The sequence below is a fragment of the Amblyomma mixtum genome, chromosome 4 (genome assembly GCF_055824585.1).
Source record: "Amblyomma mixtum isolate Tamu chromosome 4, ASM5582458v1, whole genome shotgun sequence".
Lineage (NCBI taxonomy): Eukaryota > Metazoa > Arthropoda > Arachnida > Ixodida > Ixodidae > Amblyomma > Amblyomma mixtum.
The window spans coordinates 8,257,436-8,280,294 of record NC_143015.1 but is presented as its reverse complement, the minus strand read 5'-3'; the positions used below and the strand labels follow the sequence as shown (position 1 = coordinate 8,280,294).

Here is a 22,859-nt window from a genome sequence, read left to right as displayed (position 1 = left end):
GGTATGCCGCCAAATGCAGAACAAACTATGGAAACTATGAAATTTCTACTGCCCACACTTCTAAATCACGTATTAAAAGAAGCTAATATTGACATATCTGCCATATCACCAAAGAAACTGCGTTAAATGTTTGTATAATGATGCCATACAGTGACTTTTTTTCCCCTGATGATTTCCAGTTCTTGGCGATTTTGCTTAACTCATGTATGTGTTATGTACAAGTGCATTGTACTTCCTTAGCCGCACGCTTCTACGCTGCGCCATGCGCTAGGGGGTCAGGGCTCCTCAAGCTGTTTCTCACAGCTTTTACCTGCCCTCCTCGTAACTTTTTTGGTTGCGGAATAAAATTTGATTTGATTTGATTAGATAATTTTCCTTACTCCGAGCGATGAAGCAGCCGATAACGCCGGCCGTGGTCTAAGCTGGCAGCCGAGGTACTCTAGCGAGGAAAGTTAGCACACTCGTTTCGAACTGGGCGCTGCATTCATTGCGACATGTCACCAGCGCACGATTCACTCACGCCATATTTCCGGCGCTGCTCGTGCGCTCAGCTTCTATTGCGTGCGGGAAAAAGCGTTGGATTTTTCGAGCTGCAGACCTCTAGAAATTGAATTTTTCAACTGATATGACATCGTCTTGTTCAGGGCATCAAACTCCCAAGTGGGCCTGCAGCTACGATAATTAAAAAATTAATTTTTGGTTTTTTGTTGATTACTTGGATAATTAGAGGGGTTTTGCAGCATACTGTGTCCGCCAGGGCTGAGAGTGTGATCTTACACCTTTTTTCTTGCTATATTGAACCCAATATTTGCAAGAATTTTTTGGAAATGTACGCTGAAACACCTAGCATACTCGACACTCCGCACGCCCATTATCAAGACATGTAGGGAGAAAACTAAATGGCATGTAGATTTGGCTATGCCAAGATAATTCAGTCTACAACTACCCTCGATCAGTGGAAAACTATGCTGCTCAGCAAAAATTCGACCGTCCGGACGAAGATAGCGGACAAGGCCGAGGTTGCAGCAAAGCCTTCGGTGTCTTCGAGGGAACATCAAGGACGAAGATTCCCAATAAATGTTTTCTTTCTCTCCATCTCATCGGGTGCATGAAACATCTGCACTTGTGTCATCCCTGCCGTCCGTGTTCCGTAGAAAGCCTGCCCTCTCTCACATAGGATGCGTGGCACTATCGCACAGAAAGATTTGTGATCCCGACAAAAGCCGACGACTAAACGTAAACATTGTTCAGATGCTTCGTCTCGGTCGTTGCCATGTGGCTGCTGATAATATTAACAATGACAGCAGTAATGTCAAGAGCACACCTTTTTCTACCATGTATGCAACCTTGAAGACACCTGGATACTATAGAAATAGAGGTCACATTTACAATTAAGCGTATTCAGAAATAGTTATTTTGATGCAACGGTGTTAGCGAAGAGTAAGCACTGTAAATGATGTTTTCATGGAGGGTATCACCGAAGTACTGAGTTTATTGTTCTTTTTAAGTATCATGCATATGCTGCTATTGCTGAGGTCAAGAACACCTTTCAATCACGTTTTGGTGTGAAATTTGAGAAAAAAGCCACCACTTTGCAAGGAACGTCTAACGAGGATGATGAGATTTCTATCTGTCTTAGCAAAGCTGCTCTCTCAGAGAATATAAATTTTTCAAGACCACAATAAAGCGAAGACCACCACGTGTCATGTCGTTTATTCAGTGCCACTTGTCCGCCTCGCCTTTGAAGCTCTCATTTGCTTTCTTCTGCTGTCGCGCTGCACGTAAAACAAGTGCACAGACTGCACAGGAGATGTACATAGACACAAGAGGGCAGTCTGTAGAGAGGCACATAGTTTTCGCTCACCACCTTATAATAGTCGGCATTCGTAACGTGTGCGAATGGCATTTTTCACATGTCTCATTTAGCTGTAAAAAAAGAGCAGAAAACAAACAAAATGCTCATGTGTGCTTTCTCTTAAGAGGAAAAGCACAGGCGGACATCCCTGTAGCACAGCCTTCTGAAGAGGTTATGGATAGGAGGCTAAGGCCACTTCTCCATAAGTTTCCAAGGTTCACACAGGGCTTCGGGCCATCGATGAATGCAATGAAAACATCCACGCGGCTGTTAGCCATAGCCAGAGAGCTAGGCAAGCCGTTTCTGAGTACGAGTAGCAGTTTCTATTACAGCATCGCAGTCAGTCAGCCACTCCGCAACATGAGTTTGCAAGAAAGTGAACCAGTTAGCATCTCTATGCTGCCATTTTTGCACTTCAAAACTGTGAGAATCTGCAGTTCACGGTATAATGTCTCCACGGTTGGTCCATGCGCGATGTGTTTCTCTGTCCTCCACAACGGCACAAAACATCACACTTGTTCGAGATGGCAACAGGATCGAACTTAGCACAACCAGCAATAATGAAGGTTGTCACACAAAGCTTTTGCCTCAGTATTTCGGGCTACCTGCCACACAAACTTTGACTGCTTGCTTGTAGTGTTGAGCAACGTCTAATCTGGAGACGTTAATGAAAGTGGCCAGGAGCAGCCGTTGGGGTGCCACTTTCTCGGCAGGCAGGGTGGCCTTGTGCGTAATCCTTGGTGAAGCTGCAATGCACCTAGATATGATGGCCCAGTACACATACTGGGGTGTCATGTGGGAGCTGGGGCTGTTGAAACATGTCGTAGTGATCTCCAAGCCGGTGCCAAGAACTGCACGTTCGACGCTGCTTTCGAGTGCAGCCAACCAGCTACAGCCCGGCGGTCCACTAGGCTTAGCTGACCAGAATCTGGCCTCAGTGGGTCCTCGTTGTGACCTGCGTCTAGGCCATCCATGCACTGCGGGCGGGATGAGTACTCCCAGAAAATGGAGCGCGATGGCTCGTTACGATGTTGCCTGCAGAATAAGAAGCATTTATTTATTTATTTATTTATTTATTTATTTATTTATTTATTTATTCAAAATACCCCCAAAGACCCTCATTTGAGGGTATTACATGGGGGGGGGGGGAGTAAGTACAAAGCATTGTTATAAGGTTAAAAATATTGCACTAAAATAAAATAGAAATCACAAAATATTAATCATAAATAGGCATTCACAGAAAGGGTCGCAACAATGCACATAACAGCAAAATTTGAGCATAAATAACAGCACCGCTAGAAAAAGAAAAAGACGACACTGGAAAAGGTGCGCTGAAGTACAAAACAAAAATTATAAAATAAAAAGAAGACAAGGCAGAAGAAAAGAACGCTAAAAAAATACCTTTTTAGTTGTTGAAACATGAGTGCATAAGATGTTGGAATTTATTTAGATCAGATTCTGTGGCAATTTCTGATGGCAAAGCGTTCCATTCGGTTATTGTGCGTGGTAAAGCAAAAGGCGATTACGGTGGAGCATCTCATGTAGGCCACCCTGAACAGTCGGGGGAGGGAGACCATATCACAATATCTGTTCTTTCACTACGTGGATAGGACTGTCTGCAAATAAGCCAAAAAATTAAAGTCGGAGAAACAAATCAAAACGAGCGGCTGACGGCCGGGTACTACAAAGACACTTACAACGTCCGGTGGTGAAGTATGAAAGTAATCAGCAAATCTGCATTCTAGATGCCCGAGAACTGAGAAATAGGAATATCCAAGCAGCAAAAATAATGCTGCCGGAAACATGCTTTTAGAGTGAAATATCTAATGCGGACGTTCAGAGCCTAGCAATATCGTCTCGTTTTCGTTGTGAAGGATACATGTAAGTGCCTAGTGCGAATGCCTCTCATTCCCACTCAGCAAAAGCAAAAAAAAAGCTTGAGCTTTTGCTCCGAATCAAATGATATAAACATTCTGAGTCATTTTTTCATTTTATCTAAACACGTATTTCTCTGCAGGAACATATTTTTTCCCCGACGGGAAAGGGAATGTATGCACGTTGACAAGTAAAATCAGTGGTAACGTATTTTGCGTGGTTTTTGTTTAACCTCAGGGCGAACACGATATAGACAATAAGGTTTCGCGTAGCCGAAAAGCAGTGTGGCTCCCGCTGAGTCTAAGCCGGAACCATCCTGTAATAGCAGACGAAATGATGTCTGGCTGCCTGTGGGTATGTGGTGAACTGAATTGAACAGAGTATTTTAAAATGAAAAAGAAAAAAACTTTTCTCGGAGACAGATATTCTTGTGGCCAGACTGGATCGCGTATGCTGCCTAAATATTACCTCTGTCGATTTCTGCCCATCCAGTTCCAGAGGATATAAGGATCTGTTTAGTCCCAGCGTAAAACAAACTTTCCTCGTCAGATGTACAGAGCATGTCAACACAAAGGCTTATTAATTGTTGGCTCAGAATCTTATAGCCAAGAAAAAAACCGCATCCTTCTTTTAACATAGAGCAAAAATTTTCTTACAAAGTGGCACTATTGTGCGCTAGTTGGTGCAATTCTCATTGGACACATCGTGTGAAACAAAATAACCGGTTACACCGCTGCCTGTTACGAGCATAGCTTAGAGCCCCTTAGGTAAAATGCCAAAAAAGTCTCTTTAACTAAAGCAAAAATTAACTGCCCATAGACTTGAAGACAAATGCAAGAAACGCGCAAACGACACAGGAAGGGAAGACCATGAACTACAGCTGATGTGTTCCCTACGTTTGTCCTGGTTTCGTGCTAGCTAATCTCGATAATCGGCGCCCACGGACACATAAAACTGCGATACCTCCATAACTTTCCCGTGATAACCTGAGCAAACAAAACACAAAGTTAACCTGACAATATGTATTTACTGTAATCAAGTAGGAAGCACCATGAGAGACATCCAGTCTTCAAAATCTCTGAACCACCAATTGTTGTTGCTGCTAAAATTTTGTTGTACGTACAAGTCGCAGCGGACTTTAGATAAGCTTCCCTGTCTGACACAAAAGCTGCCTTAGATTACTTTCTCTTGTTACGACCCATCTTGAGACCCGAGATGAAACGGAGGTGGATTCAACAGTAGCACCATCTGTACGGGATGTTTGACCCCCAAGATGACCCCACGGCTCGCTGCCAACGACCTTCTAGAGGGACCGACGACCGGGGAAGATGGTTTGCCCCTCGACTGAAAAAAAGCCCGGAACGAATCAGAGGAAGCCGGCCCAGCTGCGTCTGCGACGTCAACAGGCCACACCTGTGTTCGATGGACGCGAGCGGCGAACACAATGCTATCGTGATGCGGACTTGGCATCTTCCTCGCCAGTTCCCACGTGCGGGCTCTCAACAGGTTGGCAGTGACGTGTGGTGGCGATCTTTTGTGCCACGAAGATTTGCCGCCTAGTGAAAGAGCTCAACAGGTCTTCGATGGCTGTGCTAGTGCCGATCTTTTGTGTCGCGATGGATTGTCGCCTGGTGAAAGGGCGGAGCCTTGGGCTATATAACCTGCGACCAAAGTGGGCACGAACGCTCTGGACCTTCGGTAATAGGTTCATCCAGTGTGGCTCTGAACCTTGGGTAATAGGTTCATCCATTGGCTTTGGGCCCTGGCTTCAGACTTTCCTCAGCCCGACGACTCAACACGCTACCTCTGGCCGCAACAACTGGTGAACAGCGGTGGGATTCGAGGCCTGGAAGTCCCGACAACTAGTGGATCAGCGATGGGAATTTGAAGCCACAAGCGACATCAACGGTCGGCCAGCGAGAGTTGAGCTGTCTCGGGTCATGATCACGTGTGTGGGTGAGTGCTTGGCTTTCCCTTTGATGTGGACCAGGTGGACCAGGAAAAGATCGCAGCCCTTTGATGTGGACCAGGAAAAGATCGCAGTATCAATAAATAAATAAAAGGTTCTAAAAGATGGTTAAAATTTAGAACTGGTAGACACCTGTGCTTAAATCCTAGAGGTTGGTATTTTTGCATAGTTGTTTTGGAAATAGCTGAGACTCATGGCTATCATGAACCTACGGGAACTGCAGGAGCCGGACCTGTTGCTGTTGTGTGAGGAATTGGGGATTGAGACAAGGGGTTTGGCACGCAAACCCGTGATAATTCAGGCCATTACTGATTTGGGGGCAGATGATGAGGAGCTCATTGAAGAGTGGAGTCTCATAAACAAAAAAAGGAAGAGCAGCTCAGACAGCAGAAAGAGCGAGAAGAAGAGCAGCTCAGACAGCAGGAGGAGCGAGAGAGAGATGAAAAGTGGCGTCAGCGCGCACGTGAGAGTGAAGCAAAATTACTGAAGAAAAAGGCTGAGCTCAGTAAATTAGAAGAAGAGTTGAGCAAGAGGTTGGGCGGTTGTACCCAGCAAGTGGTATCTCTTCTCAGCAAGGAGACAGGGTTCAGGATGTCTAAGCACATGCAGCCATATGTGGTATCAAGGGATATCGGTCTGTATCTTGCAAATTTTGAACGAACCTGCGAGAACTTCGCCTACAGTCAAGAAACTTGGTCTCAAAGGTTACTGACGGTTCTGCCCTGCGAGGCAGCGGAGGTTGTCGCGCGGCTCAGCAGGGAGGACGCGGACAACAACTACGAGAAGGTCAAGGCTTGCCTTCTACGAAAGTATAGACTTAGCGCCGAGGCGTTCAGGCAAATATTTCGGGGAGCTAAGAAGTCGAGGAACGAGAGCTATCCCGATTTCTTATACAATTTGAAAGTGAACTTGGTTGAGTGGCTAAGGAGTACGGAGTCATATAGTGACCGGGACGCTGTAGTTGAGAGAATTTTGTTGGAGCAGTTTTACAACTGCCTTCCTGAAGAGGAGAGAAATTGGCTAAGGGACCCGGACAACGTAGCGTCGGCGACGAAAGCTGCCGAACTCGCTGAGGAGTATGCTTCGCGCCGGCAGTTTAGCAACACCACTAGAGTTGATAGGCCCCGTAATTTCGGAAAGAGTGCGAATTATCGTCCCGAGAGGCACTTTGCGAGCTCTACAGTCGAGAAGAAAGAAAGGAAGGTTCCTTACCACAAACCTCAAAAACAGGACGACAGTGAGAAGGGTGCAAAAGTGGCCAAAGCACAGAAAGAAAAGGCCGCGTTTGAGGCTAGGAGGCCGCTCACTTGTTACAGATGCAATGAGCGGGGTCACATAGCAATGAACTGCCGAAAAGAAAAGGTGGCGTTCTCGTATGTCAGTGACTGCGATGAAAACATGAAGCTGCTGAAACCTTACATGCATGACCTGGTAGTGAACGGGAAGCCATGCAGGGAAGATGAGATGGGAGAAACGCTTACTGTTAGCCCTGAGACAGATGGCGCGTTGGCAGATAAGGCAGAGGTCCCGCGCCAGAAAGAATGCAGTGAGGTTCGGTGTGAAAGAAATGACAGAGCCAGAGAAGGGACACCGCTGGTGCAGCTGGCGAGCACTAGCAGTCAGGAAGTTGAGGCGGTACTAAGGGGCACAAAGAGTGAACGGGATTTTGCCTGACGGCAACAGTGAAGCGCCAGGCAGGAGCGAAACGCTCGCCGAAAAGTGCCGTACAGACGAGATTGTTTCTGTTGTCCGGAATGAGGAGGATGCTGCTCCGATAGTAAAACAGCAGGAAAATGAGCTTTGCAGCTCAGACGAAACCACCAGAGTAGGCGATTCGTCAGTTAATCCGCCGCCTAGCACTCAGAGTAAAGCACGAGTAGCGTCGCTACCCAAGAAACATCGCGAACGCGACAAGCCTTTGAGAAATGATACGGCAGGTGTAGATGCTGATACGAAGGCCGGCAAATTAACTCGGGACAGCACCGCGAGAACTGTTGAGGGAAAGGAAAATGATGAAATAACAGCGCAAGGAACGGGACGAAAACACGAAGGAAGAAGACACAGACACGGGCGCTGACTAACAACTGAAATTTTATTTCGAAGCAGGACACATATATAAAGTACAAAGAGGGGGGTGTGTCCAAGGCGATCCTGCACAATCACCGAAACAGTGTAGTCACGTCCAAGGGTAAAAACGATAAAAAGGTGAAAAAGCCGAAAGAAAGACAAAAAGCGATAAAACCACGGTGTAAGAGGCCGGGACGGAAGTAAAAGCGATGAAAACGATGAAAACGGATATCCACATAGCCAAAAAGCAAAAAAAACAGCGTTAAACTAACGGTGAAAAACGGGACTAAAATCGCGGCACAAGGTGATTAACAAAAAAGACAGAGAGGGGCATTTAAGAACAAGATTTAAGAACAAATGCCCCTCTCTGTCTTTTTTGTTAATCACCTTGTGCCGCGATTTTAGTCCCGTTTTTCACCGTTAGTTTAACGCTGTTTTTTTTGCTTTTTGGCTATGTGGATATCCGTTTTCATCGCTTTTACTTCCGTCCCGGCCTCTTACACCGTGGTTTTATCGCTTTTTGTCTTTCTTTCGGCTTTTTCACCTTTTTATCGTTTTTACCCTTGGACGTGACTACACTGTTTCGGTGATTGTGCAGGATCGCCTTGGACACACCCCCCTCTTTGTACTTTATATATGTGTCCTGCTTCGAAATAAAATTTCAGTTGTTAGTCAGCGCCCGTGTCTGTGTCTTCTTCCTTCGTGTTTTCGTCCCGTTCCTTGCGCTGTTATTTCATCATGGATTACCAACTAGCCCGGCATCTTGCACTTCTGGAAAGGAAAAACCCACAGTGTCATTTTCTCGAAGGCGGATGGGCCCGATGAAAGCCCAGGTGACTGCCCTTGCGGGCCGAAAGAGCGACAGACGGCGTAGTCGTTGGACACGTGACGCATGCTATGCGTTACTAGCGTTACGAAGAATAGGGCGCGAAAGCCACACAAAAGGGCGCCGCAGAGAGCGCGTGAGTCGGAGGGGGTCGCGGCAGGCAGGGACAAAGAAATGGAGGAGGCACCCTTTCCGCAGTAGGTCGAGCGGAGGCGGAACCAATCAACCCCGCAGTTTTCTTGAAGCACCTGTTTGTAGACCGGCCATCCGACCACGACCGCGCAGGGCGCGGCTGAAGACTGTCCAATTCGGGGAATAAGTGTTCGCCTTTTTTTTGTGCATTGACTCACTGTAAAAAACGAGACAGGCGTGAAGGCAAACGAGTTTACAGTTTTTAGTGGTAATGCTGAGTGGTCTTTGTAAAGTTTGTGATTATCACTCAGTTATGTAGCTTTTGGAGCTGTTTACTTTTTTTTAAGTACATGCCGGAAGGGACGCGGACTTCTTAGCTGTTCTTTTTTTTAGCAGTCCGGAATGCTCTTTATGAGCCAAAATTTCTACTAATAGTTTTTTCGTGCGGTTTTGAAAGTGAAGCTGTACAGTAGCAGGTTCGGTTTTTTTTCAGCTTGCGTGGGTCCTGGGAGTTTTCAGTGTGAGCTATTCACAACGGCTACACTAACCGGATTATAGCACCCTCTTTTGGAACTGGTTTGCTCGGAGGGAAGTTGAGTGCTTGCTTGCGCATGTGGTTGAGGTTTCAGAGACACCTCAAAGATTTTGGCCGATGTAATAGAAGACCACGTTGCGAGCGGCAGAGGGCTTCTGACATACTTCAGCGAGCAATTGGCCCAAGTCGTCTCTTCGTGCAGCAGCGATGACTGCTACTCGCCGAGACTCGTCTGGCGGGGGAGGTAGCTGTTACGACCCTTCTTGAGACCCGAGATGAAACGGAGGTGGATTCAACAGTAGCACCATCTCTACGGGATGTTTGACCCCCAAGATGATCCCACGGCTCGGTGCCAACGACCTTCTAGTGGGACCGACGACCGGGGAAGATGGTTTGCCCCTCGACTGAAAAAAAGCCCGGAACGAATCAGAGGAAGCCGGCCCAGCTGCGTCTGAGACGTCAACAGGCCACACCTGTGTTCGATGGACGCGAGCGGCGAACACAATGCTATCGTGATGCGGACTTGGCATCTTCCTCGCCAGTTCCCACGTGCGGGCTCTCAACAGGTGGCTTGGTTGGCAGTGACGTGTGGTGGCGATCTTTTGTGCCACGAAGATTTGCCGCCTAGTGAAAGGGCTCAACAGGTCTTCGATGGCTGTGCTAGTGCCGATCTTTTGTGTCGCGATGGATTGTCGCCTGGTGAAAGGGCGGAGCCTTGGGCTATATAACCTGCGACCAAAGTGGGCACGAACGCTCTGGACCTTCGGTAATAGGTTCATCTAGTGTAGCTCTGAACCTTGGGTAATAGGTTCATCCATTGGCTCTGGGCCCTGGTTTCAGACTTTTTTCAGCCCGACGACTCAACACGCTACCTCGAGCCGCAACACTCTTCATTACTAGTATGTGTGTAAATCTTCAGGCACTTACTTGCATACTTTCGGCTCAGGCACTCCGAACACAGCAAGGGACTGGCAGCCAATAGTCTCAGTCAGCTTGATGGCGTACCAGAGCGTTGATGGCTCTGCTCCAGATAGCTGGTACCTGTAATGTAGGACCTACTGTTCACTGCCATCCGACCCACTGAGAGAAGTACAACAGATATTTTGTAACGAATGCATTAATTTTGCCATCACTGTAATGGGATCAGCGCACAGGTTACAAGCTGTGCTAGGCCATCGCGGAAGGGTGTCTGAGTTGTCTTGAAGACAAGGCATGCATTATCCTATTCTAATTTGATTGTTAATGAGAAGTGAAACGACGATAAAGACACTTGAGAAAGCTGGGTTACTTATATGGCGTCTAAACACTGATTCATTGAGAGTCCTATAAACGACCCTGAGATGTGGCTGCTATCCGCTAGGAACCTCCTGCTCGAAACACAATACCTGAGTGAAAAAAAAACGCAAAATGGCTACAAGTATGCAACGGGAATGCTTAAGCCTTAGCTGTAGTTCGAAAGCAAATAATGTTTCACTGACATGTTTTTTTGCTCCATAAGTCAGACAGCCGGAAGTGAATCCGGAATTGTCCCAGACTGCAGTGATACTCTGAAGCGAACTCTGAAGCGAGCAGCAGTGACAGTGAACGAATACGTCTGTTTAGACTCGTTGGTTACGCAGTATGAATCTGAACTTGAACCCCTGTGTGAACAAGGTAACACGAACCACCTTCGCAGGCTGAGGTGTTAGAAACTGGATTTACGCGAAAGAGCGCAGTGGGGCTTGCGGAGCATATTCCAAGCGCACAACCCTAAGAAAGCCGGGCAACGGGCCGCGGACATTTGTACCCATACTAGTCTGTCGATGAGTTTTGAATCAACCACCTCCACCAGCCGTGATGGAAGCCCAGGCCACTAGCCCATCCTTCGCCTGCCACTCTCTCTCCTACTTTCCCACTGTTTCCTGTGCCCTAAAAGTGCAGAGAGAAATTTCTTTCTCTCAACTTTGCTTCTCGTCCCAATGTCCTGCTCATTCCTCACCGCTAAAAATGAAGGGAGATTTTCCTCTCCCCACTATGCTACCTGCCAACCAAGGCAGGTGGCGCTCCGGACAGCGACGACGGTGCTAAAGCGAGGAACGAGCTAAAAACAGCTAACGCTCTGAAAAGCAACAATGTCCATAAATACTCTCTCCTTGTAGCAAAACGGACCAAGACTTTCGCGCACATCAATCCGTTGAAGGTGCATGTCTGATTCTGCTGAAGGTGCCAATTCATTCGTGCCCAAGGAGTTCCACATCGCTTGCGGCAACCTACCGCCAATTTTTTGCACTAATAAATGTGTTATTAAGCCCGACAGTTTGCTAAAGCCGTAAGCTGTATGTCATACCTGCAATACACCGCATGACAAGTCGCGTACCCTTACAGGTGCAGCTGATACAGAGGCGCGTCGCTTGTGCGATGGCCTCGGTTTTAACCTCAATTCTCATGAATTCTCCAGTTTTTCATTAATAGGCAGCAGCTGTTGTAGCAAAAAGCAGTAGGTCTTCGGAAACTACCTATGTAAGCCCAGAAAATCTGGACAAACGCTTTTGGCTTGCCCGGCTGTCACCACATGCCGCGCGGCTCTGAACACTGAACCGCAGGAATTTGGAATGTTAGGTACGTCGCATTGCTTATCTGTGTCCTTTAATACTAGGAAATGTGAGCGTTGGAAACACTTCCGGGGTAATATTTTGGAGCCGTGAGGAAGAGAGAACTTTATCACCGTGTTCGCACACAATCTCGCTGCATAGTATCGGCGTGTCTCAAAATTACAAGTTAAAAATGTCCCCACTCAGTTACGCGGACATCCCTATACGGGCGGCGAATAGTTGTCGGTAGTTGCTTGTGTCTAGGAAAGCTGCGCAATGACCAGCCACTAGCGCTGTTCTCTTGTGCTGCGCAGCTGTAGCGCCTGTTGTAATCGCAAGAATTGAGTCCCTAAAACTTTTATGACAAGGCTGGAGAAGCCGGAAGCAGGGAATTGATTTAAACCAAAAGTCTTCACACACAAAGCTGCCGCAAGCACAGTTGTCGGTACATTTTTCGGCAAAACTGATTCAGAAGGCATTGCTTGTTGTAGCGGGGCATCGGCATAAAGAATGCTTATAAGATATTATAGGTACAGGGTCAATCAGTGATCACTTAGAGGGAACATGGCTCCGCGTGGCCACGTACCTGCGGAGTGCTGTTGCCTCTAACCTGTTCATGAATCCATGCAGAGTGGCGCACGAGAAGAGAGACCTCGACGTGGTGCTTCGTGTCATCTGCCCCTTTGCACGGGTCTGCCACCGGCTTGGTCGCAATGGAGCTCCGCGTGTGCGCAGCCACGCGGAACCGTGTTCCCTCTAAGTGTGATTGACCCTGTACGTGCGATTACCTGCGCTACTTCGACGCTTTGTCTCAACACAGTCTACATGATGCGCGGTCACGGTTAAAAGTTCACTAGATAAACATTCCGGAAAATAAAATATATTTGCCAAGGATCGCTAGACAGTAAGCTGGTATTTGCTCCACCAGATGGATCACGCATGTCCTTTCATGTTTGTGTAAGGCTTTTCGAGGGGCTAGTTTGTACATATACATATTTGATAGGCTGTGCGCTAAAAAGACGTTCACAGGAAAAAAGATAGAGACGACAGGAAAGAAGCGCTTCTTTCCTGTCGTCTCTATCTTTTTTCCTGTGAACGTCTTTTTAGCGTACAGCCTATCAAATATGTTCATATTTGTATGCGGTCATTGACCTCGTTTACGTGACTACGCAGCGATACCACTGCCCCCGCCTGTGAGAGCACACAGAGCGCCATTATCTCCGGAAGTGCTCGTTTCTAGGCCCAGCCCAATAAAAGATAATCCGCGCTGACTATATCTTTTCCGTAAATAGTATCGCGGCACCGATATTTTTAGGACGATAATTAATGCGGTGGCAAGATATGAGTAATTTAGAGTCGTAAAAACGCGATGGCTCACCCTAGAGTGCCCGCGTGCTGGGCGAGGCTCTTTGCGGCTGCATGTTCCGCGCTCCTCCGAAGACTTAGCAGACGTGGTTGACCGCCACCGATGCTCTCCAGCCGTGTTCGTAGAGAGGCTGGGGTGGCTTTCCTCGGCGTGCCGAACATCACCAGGTGATCGGAGGCAAGCGGTCCACTGGCGAAGCGCTCCGGTCGCCGGCCTCGCTTCAGGAGATCGTGAAGCCTGCGGGGGGGGGGGGGGGGGGGGGGTGCAGTAGACGTGCACATCTACAATCGATGACAAAGCGAAGGCGCTCGCAAGTCTAGTGTCGAATTGGGAACATGTGGTGTGTCATGCGAGATTGCATGTTTAACGGAGAGATATTTTAGCCAACTTAAAGCTCACATAAGCTTTCTTACAAGGATCGCGTTTCACTTCAACCCCCTTGCGGACAACGATGTTTTTTTGTACGTCTCTGTCTTTGCGCATACGGTACTGACCGGAGCATACAACCATAGGGAGTTGCTCAAAATGAATTGTTGGGAAAGCTGCTTTCTCATGCTTCCAATTCCAGAGCGCGAAAAAAGACAAGGACGACAGAGGAACAGCACAAAGCGCAACAGGGAGCGCTAATTACGACGAATTGCGTGTAACACTGAAAGTGACGCTTGAAAGTGGATCAAGGCTGTTAATCTTTCTGTGCTCTGAGTAGAGTTATCTGAGGTGCCTTTTTTCGTCCCGAATTCTAAGAAAAGTACAAGCTTATCTCGGTATGAATGCGTGGCGCCTCTTTCAGTACTTTTACAATGTCAACATGAGTTCCAGAGGTTCCCTTTCATGAGCGCAGTGCGGTGCGTTCGACAATAGTAGGACAAACAAGGAGAAGACATGCATCTTCAACGAGTGACGCAATTTCGTTCAAACTATTAAGCTCACACTTACGTGTCCGCGTGCAGCAGGCGGAAGGTAGTCTTGCTGCCGACGTCTTTGTGATAACCTTCACCTGGGGAGTGGCCCAGCCGGACGACACACTCCGCCGCGTCTACGGAGTTGCCCAAGCCAGAGCCAAGAAGATGACCTGCGGTCAAGCCCGAACCCGGTAACCAAGGTGCTCTTTAAACAGTTCTCATAAAAGTATGGCTATTTGAGAAACCATGAAATTAGATGAAAGGCCGCACGGCGAAATGTGTCAAGGTAACGTTAGTGGGCACCGAAAGGGAAGTATGGACAAAGAAAGAAAGCCGTGCAAATAAATTCTAGCTGAAATGGGATGTACATTGACATGAGCGGCCATTCAGAGAAGAGAACAGATGACGTGTTACGGTAATAGTTCGGCCACAAAGCAAGGATAAAACGTTGTCGGGTTGGTCACGAGTTAGTAGAGGAGAGAAAACATGACGATATTTCCCAGGATAATGAGGTCGTGGCTAGCACCGCTGATTAACCCAGATACCTTTGGTTTCCTTCTGGCTTAAAAGGAGTAATGTCGGTAATATGCAAACAGGCAGGAGTCAAAAGCTCCTGGTTTGTTTTGAAGAAAACCCGCCGCTCGGTTCGCCGTCACCTTGCACAAGTAGATTCTCCAACACCAACTTGCGTCTCAGTTCGCTAGATAACGCAACCTACCTTGGGCGTACGCGGAAGTTTTTAGGCAGCAATGAGCCCATGTGATGATTCAGCTCATAACAGGCACGTTATTTTGTTCGTTTCTACAAGGCAAAACCTGCCCGAATATAGCAGCTGCGACGTATCCACGAGGTTTCAACGCACCGTGTCTCGCCGCAGCTGCTATACGACGTTGTTCCAATGCGCTGTAGTATACGCGGCAATATTAGTGTTAGATGCGAGCGAAAGATAATTATTAACGGGCTTTTCTGTTCCCCAACTTTGGCACATTTACGCGAAAGTATGTAACGTTGTCTTCTTTGATTCGTCGCTGTCACCTTGTGGCCTTGTCACCACCTTTGCACGCGAGATGCGAATAGTTTTCTGGAACTGCCATGACCGAGCGTGATAGTTGCTACAACGTTATAATTGTTGTCGGTGTTTTAGGATGGCTGTTTGGAAGATTCAGTCATCAGAAGATAGAGTGCTGCACTTAGTCGCTCCTTATCACAAGCCAGGTGATAGCCGACTGCTCTCGTTCCTCTGAGTTGTTTTCCGTGCTTTGTTGGGCCTAGTTTTCGCCAGTCAGCAGTTAAGTGAACCCTGAGCACACCTCCATTCATTTAGTGCTCTCAGTAAAAACTATTTCTCTGGCTTTTTTTTTTTGCAATTTTGCCGATGGCCCTACAGCAGATGAGGCATTTTTCGGTGGCAAAATAAAATTCATACTCAAAACTTCAAGAGACCACCTATGAAGCCTGCAGAGTCGGCAGAAACGGTTTGGCCAAAGTAAGTATTTTTTTTGACATCCTGATGTGTCTTGGCCTATATCCTATATACTATATCATATAATCGTTTGTTTTTCTGTTGTCTGTTGCCTATAATCGATCGTATAATCTGTTGTGGGCGGTACATGAAATCACACCTCCGTTCACAGTTATTAGGCAGCGGGAGATAGATTTTGCGTAAATGCAATCTCAGCAGATTTTCGTGATACTAAGGGTAATCCCTGACTGTTCAGGCGCTTGGAAGTAGAAAGATGGCTGTGGCTTAGCTTGGTTAAGCCCGGTAATTGCGAAAGCAATATCCGTACCTACGCCATGGTTCAGCTGGTAGTGTAGCTGGTAGTGGTGCTTGTGGTTAGACTTGTGGTGATGCATCGGTTATACAGTTCAATCCAATCCAATCTAATCAAATCTTATCTAATCCAATTCCATCCAATCCGCGCCGCGCGCGGCGGGCGCAGGAGTTAGGCAGCAGCCACCACGCGCGGCCTCGCCTCGCGACGGCACAAGTTGGAGCCCTGCTCTTGCAGCTGTGACGTCACACCGCTAGGCGCGCCGCTCAAGGTCAATGGTAGCTACCGCGGCCTCGCCACGCGAGGAGCTGAAAGTGAAAGTAGTATTGCTTCGCAATAATAAGTCGTCAGTTGCAGTCCTGACAATGTATGCAAGCCGTTCGTTCTTCATCTAGGTTCGGTAGATGAATTTACATGGGGCATTGCGATCAGGCAAAGTCTATATCAATGTCGACTATACTTTGTCGCTGAGCCATGTTTTGTTAGCGCCAATCCCAGCACATACTGAATTTAAGAAAATAATGTCATGGACATCTGATGACAAATAATATCGTACACGCAGTAACGATCGCGTACTCAACTGCTGCGCATGCATACGCACAGATCCCACCTGTGAGAATGATGACTATCTGCTCGGATAGTCGTTTCCAGTCCCTGTATTTTTAAATCAGGAAAAGCACGCTCTGTGTCAACTGCTTGCATTATAATGCGTAGTGAATATTCCGGCTTCAAAACCTACGCATTCAGACAGGTAATGTCAATTATTCGTTGTCGTGCACATTTTCAAGGCACTACCTGCTGCTTTATTCCAGAATAGGACAAGCTGTCGGGCTAGGCGGCGCTGATCCATTGCGGTTGAGAACGCCTAGACACACGAAAAGGGTTCATAAACCGAAAAGATGACAGCACAGGCTCTGAATTTCAACTGCATTCCAGAACCGCCGAAACCCTGCATATATACCCTCTCTTTTCAAAATATCCTGTTTATAAAATTTTTCTCTCACCTTGTTCAGATTTTATCCTTATCTGTTCTATCCTGTGGCTTTGCGTTTCTAGTTTTTTTTTTTGTTTTACGGCTACTTGTCATATCACTTCTTGCCCCGAGTGCATAAAATCGCCGCCTGTTGGCACCTGTGTTTTGGGTATATATGCAGTGTTTCGGTGGTTCTGCAAAAAAACTAGAAGTTCAGCGCCTGTGCCATCGTCTTTTCTCATTCTGTCCCCTATCCGTGTGCCTAAGCGCTGTCAGCCACAATCTACTCCAGAGTCGCACATGAACCTCCTAAAACTGTGCAAGCCTGGGCTCACCGGAGTAGCCGACCAGGGAGCAGGTGGTGCAGTTGACGTTCGGCCAGGCGTCTTCATGGTCCCGTCCGAGGAAGTCAGAGGCGCTGGCTTGGGATGATGATGCGCCTGCGGTGGGACAATCGATCACTGCTGTCATACCTGAAACGGTCTTTCTTTACCTGCAATTGCGCGTTAAATGCTACCAGTGTTGTTTGTGATGGCTTCCTCCTGTGCCCACGACACGAGCGATTTAGTTATTGCGGATGAAGTTCCAACGAGCCACAGCAGCCATCGACATTGCAATGGATATCGTTTTCACAGTTCTACACTTTGCGCGAGATTTGACATATCTCTGCTAGTTATACCATGTGGGTGCTACCCACAAGTAAAATAACAGACGTCGTCAAATGCTGTGTTCAATTGTTGTCATTCTAGCGTTTAGTATCATAGTGGTAGGAGTACGGGAGATTTCTGGTTTAGTATGCAGGAAGCACTGGTGGAGTTGGCGCAGAATGTGATAAGTGAGACCACTGTATTCAATTCGTGGAACGTTGCATGGCTTCCTAGGTGGGCCTCATCCTTGAGAGACACGTTGGTCGGATTATGGGATATCTCGGCAACATCCGCTGACATGTGAGATGGGAGGGTTTCGCAAAGACTGGTGAAAACATTGGGTGATTTCTATTGTACAGCGAACACCTATTCTATAGGTTCTACAAAATAAACGGACCGTCTGATCTGCTCTAAAATTAGCTGTGGGGCAGCGTACGCGAACGGGCATCCATACACGGCAGACCTGTAGTTGTGTGACCTCTCACTGTGTCCTTGATCACACTGGCTCATTTACAACCGAATTTCCCTCTACGAGCAGAGATGACTAGTCTATTCAAAAAGGAAAATGATCCCTTGTGGGAGCAGAAGCGCCATGGCTGTGCCTGTATGGTTGGTGCCTGGCTTCCTTGTCATCACTAGTAACCATAGAGAGAAACAATGGTTTGTAAATAAAGACCGGCTAACCTACGATACGGATCACTGAACACATTCCGCGAGTGCCGTGATCACAACACACCAACACCGGAGCAGCGGGAGGCTGCGCCCTCCAGCTCGAAGCCTGAAGAGCAGCTCAAACTGATCGACAGAGCTCGCAAAAAGGCAAAGGCCACTGGGGCCCTGGATTGAGGTGCCTACCTTCGTTAGGAGAATCCCCTTGCGACAATAAAGTTTTTCACTCATTCACTCCCTCTATTTTCTCCTCTTTCTTCATCTCTTTTTTCTGCGTTTTCCTTCTTCTCCCCTTTATAATTCTCATTTTTCTCTTACACCCTTTCTCTTTCTCACCAGGATTTTCCCTTCATCTTGTTTGTTTCTCTTGTTCGCCTTGTTCCTTTTCTTCCTATTCCTCTTGTGCTTTTTCATCTTTCGCTCCCTCTCTTCCGCCTTCTTGCTCTTGCGTTAGCTTCCAGATTTCTATAACTACTATCGCTGGCACCAATGACGTTCCAGTTACAGCTGTCGCTTTATAATGTGCATGGTGAAAAAACAGCGCGAACGGGACGCAACACGCACGTTCTAGAAACCACAGCGCGTGCGCAGTTTTCCTTTTCTTGCGTGCCCCGCCCAGTCTGCCCTGTTTTTTCACCACGAGAATTCACGAACTAACCGAAACTGCTGCTCTGCTACAGAAAATGTGATTTTAGTCGCCCACCGCCTGCGACATGATTGGTATGTAGCTATCGCAGATTTGAAAAAGGAATGAATGCAGAGTGCTGCAATGCAGTCGATAATGCACTAAATGCTAAAACAGCGCAAAACAAAACGACGGACAAGCAGAAAGGTAGACACAGAACGGGAACAGTCGGGAGTGCACAGGGCAGCGCTCATCCCGTGTCTACCTTTCTTCTTGTCCGTCGTTTTTTGCGCTGTATTTTAATCATGAAGCCATACCAACTGTTTAACTGATGCTGAAACTGGCACTGAATTGAGAAAATGAACCGTGGCGGCCGATAATTTAGCAGAATTGTACAAATAATACTTGCTTTATGCGAGTTCGTTCATTCTTAGAAGTATCCCTCCGCGGTGGCTCAGGGGTTATGGCGCTTGGCTGCTGACCCTAAAGACACGGGTTCGATCCCGGCCGCGGCGGCCGAATTTCGATGGAGGCGAAATTCTAGAGGCCCGTGTGCTGTGCGGTATCAGTGCACGTTAAAGAACCCCAGGTGGTCTAAATTTCCGGAGCCCTTCACTACGGCGTCCCTCATAGCCTGAGTTGCTTTGGGACGTTAAACCCCAATAAACCAATCAACCAATCATTCTTAGAAGTATATTTCCGCGCGAAGAAAAGAGGAAAAAGCAAGGAACACATGCGAAAAGCGCACTACATACGTGGTATGTGTTCCATATTCGTCACTTTCCTCTTTGTGCAAATACACACTTCTAAGCAGAAGTGTGCCACTAGTTTTGAGGCGAAAGCCTTTAATGCCTCATACTGTCATGACTAAGGAATAATAGCAAGTCTGTCCGCGTTTCGGCGTCTCTACTTTAAAAAAACTCGAACCAGTGCCTCGAATCGAACCAGGGCCTTTGGCATTTCGAGCGGAGACGCTACCACTCCGCCACGAAGGCTCAGGGTTAGGGCATGAATAAAGGCGCATCTAGTGAATGCATGGGTTTCCTACCTAAAAAAATAAAAAAATACAATTAAGAAAACAAAAATCTGACAGGAACATAAATAAAATGAAAAAATCAAACATGACAATTAAAAAATAAAATAAAAAACAGTGCGCCAGGAAAGGCTTTCGCCTTGCAGAACTTTAGAGAGCCAAAGTGCCCCCTGAATTTTTGTAGTCCGGGCATTCCGTGACGCATTAAGGGAGCTGTTCGAAGGCATCCGACGCAGCCACTCACTGAATATCTGCCTGCGAGCCACCAGGTGCGGCCGCGCGAGCCGGTTGAGCCTCAGCCGCTCCCGATGGAGTTCGCGATGGCGCGCATCCAGCGGCTCTGCGCCGTGCCGCTGATAGGTGCGGCCCCGCACCTCGGGCTCCCCACCCACGTGCCGGGGTCGCAGCCTGTGCGCGGTGTCGACCAGCTCCCCCTGGCGGTCGTTGGCGAAACCGGCGAGCAGCTGGAGCGTGCACAGCAGGCACGCCAGCCACAGCACGGCCGGAACGAGGGAGCGGCGTAGCAGGCGCCACATGGCACTGCAGAGGACAGGCGTGCATACTGGTATTAAGGCACAGACAGTAAGTTTGTAACAGTCTGTTTCAGTAAGAATGCACTCATAATAATTATAACAATATTAATAATGATAATTATAAAAATAATAATAATAAATTACTTTATTTTCACCTTCGTGGAGGGTGTGAATGTTCAAAAGGGTTGAAAATTGGGCGAGTTGGTACGAATTCATACTGATGCGGCACCACAGGGACAGGGACAGAGACATAGTGACAACAACACAAGTGCCCAATAACAACTGACAAAATTTATTGAAAACACAAAAAATATATAGCCAAAACCTATGGTCACATGCACAATCATAACACGGTTACAAAGGTTACAGGCAAGAACACACGTTAAATCACGACGAATCTACCTGCTAAAAAGGTGGCTCGCCGTTATGAGGTGGACTTGGTATTTTCAGCCAAGAATAAGGTAGGGCGGATATGTGCCGCCATTGAGAGGTGTGACGCACCGCGGGGGAAAAGGAACGCTTGTGGGGTGAAGCACTCCAACCCGTTTGTGGACTGTGCTTGCGGTGTGGTGTATTCTATTCCCCTAACATGCGGTCGACACTACACGGGGCAGACGGGACGCTGTCTAAATGTACGCCTCCAGGTGCACGCCAGGTCACTTGACGGGGGTTCGGGGACGCACCTGACTAAGCATGTAAAAAGCCACAAGTGTGCCCCGTTGTTCAAGGAAACGCGCGTTCTCTGGAAGCATAAAGATAAGGCTTCCCGGGAGATTATGGAGGCCTTCCGCATAAGGAAGTCAGCAGATGTACGCGTGAGTTTGCCATCCTTGCTGCTGCTTGACACCGAGGTTGATTAACTTCAAAGAACACTAAACCATGATAACAGGTAGATTCGTTGTGATTTAATGTGTGTTCTTGCCTGTAACCTTTGTAACCGTGTTATGACTGTGCATGTAACCATAGGTTTTGGCTATATATTTTTTGTTTTCAATAAATTTTGTCAGTTGTTAGTGAGCACTTGTGTTGTTGTCACTCTGTCTCTGTCCCTGTGGTGCCACACCAGTAGAATTATGCACTGCTTAAGCTAATCATGCTCGAGTGCGGCACAGGCAGCTAGCGGCTCAGATAGCTCTATGACTGTTAATGGTTGTGTTAGTTCGGGGCGTGGGGAGCCCCGCATGCGAGGAACCTCTCAAGGCAGTTGCTGGGTGTAGACTGGGGGTTTATTACCGTAGAGGGAGAAGGAGAGAGAGAGAGAGAGAGAGAGCGAGTGCACAAGAAGCACTTCCGCTGCTGTGGAATGCGTCAGTCGACGGGCTGTGGGGATCCGATGTCGTCGGGGGAGACAGACGCATGCCTGCTTTTGTGGGAGCGGCCGGCCCGCGCTTGTTTCTTGGAAGCGGGCGGCGGGTCTGCGCGGAGGAGGCAAGGGCTGTTGGCGCGGCCTGGCGTCGCTTGGTCGACGAACACGACATCTGTGGTCACCGTATCGGTCGGGCGGGCGCCGTTCACGCTGGGGTCGTAGCGCTTGCTGTTGCGTGGACCCGTTGGGTTGGACTCCGCAAGGTTGCGTCGCACGGTCGTCCAGACTGGCCGCCGGTTCTCCATGTTCGGAGGGGGGCGCTGTAGGCCGATCGAACACAGGCGAAGTTTCCGCTGGCAGCGGGATCACGTACGGAGCCGGCACAGTGTATTGTTCGCTTGCTGCTGGTCCGTTCGTCCGATGGTCTGGCGGCGGATCATCCGTCGGGTAGGCTGCTGCACCTGGCTTAATGTGATCCAGGTGCCGACGAACCGTTCCGTTTTTAGACTTGATTAGCCAAGATCGATGTCCGAGCCTCTTTAATACGGTTCCTTCAATCCAAGCAGGGCTTCCTGTGAAGTTGCGGATAAAGACCGGTTGTCCTACGTGCACTCCTCTCGGCGAATTAGCCACGCTGTGGTCAGAGGTCGCTTCCTCAGCAGGTCGTGGCTGAATGCGTGTGAGTGCCGTTGTGAGCTCGCGACCGAACATGAGTGCGGCTGGCGTTCTGCCCGTCGTCGCTGAAATCGTTGTGTGCTGCTTGAGCAGAAATCGAGCCAGTCTGCACGCGAATGTTCCAAACTGGTCCTTGGCCAAAGCCTGCTTCGTCTCGAAAACCATTCTTTCGGCTTGCCCATTAGTGGCTGGATGATAGGGCGCACTCGTAATGTGCGTCACCCCGTTCTTCTTTAGGAAATTTTCCATTTCCGTAGAAACAAAGGACGGACCGTTGTCTGTTACCAGCCTTTCGGGAAGGCCGAACGTCGCGAACAGGTTTCGTAGTTCCTCGATCAAAGTCGATGACTGTATGTTTCGCATGCAGTGCACTTCGAGCCATTTGCTGTACGCGTCGACAACAATTAGCAGCATCCTTCCTTCCACGGGGCCCGCGAAGTCAGCGTGGATTGTGTGCCATGGTGCTGTCGCGCGCTTCCAATCGGGAGGTGGTGCCTTGGGTGGCGCTCTTTGATGCTGGCAGCAA

At 48.2% G+C, this 22,859-nt stretch overlaps 1 protein-coding gene across 2 annotated transcripts in view; it reads right to left on the bottom strand.

The window, feature by feature from the left end:
* Nucleotides 1-1,697: 1,697 nt before the first annotated feature.
* LOC149345626 (alpha-N-acetyl-neuraminyl-2,3-beta-galactosyl-1,3-N-acetyl-galactosaminide alpha-2,6-sialyltransferase-like) overlaps nt 1,698-22,859 on the bottom strand; it is a 71,670-nt gene continuing 50,508 nt past the window's right edge. For both annotated transcript variants that reach the window (XM_089586144.1, XM_089586143.1), the window contains exons 2-7: nt 20,064-20,359; nt 17,181-17,285; nt 14,132-14,267; nt 13,208-13,432; nt 10,187-10,300; nt 1,698-2,890 (exon numbers count right to left, since the gene is read on the bottom strand). In XM_089586144.1, the coding sequence (XP_089442270.1) occupies nt 2,647-2,890; nt 10,187-10,300; nt 13,208-13,432; nt 14,132-14,267; nt 17,181-17,285; nt 20,064-20,355 (1,116 nt within the window). In that variant the 5' untranslated portion in view covers nt 20,356-20,359 and the 3' untranslated portion in view covers nt 1,698-2,646. The remainder of the gene's footprint in view (nt 2,891-10,186; nt 10,301-13,207; nt 13,433-14,131; nt 14,268-17,180; nt 17,286-20,063; nt 20,360-22,859) is intronic.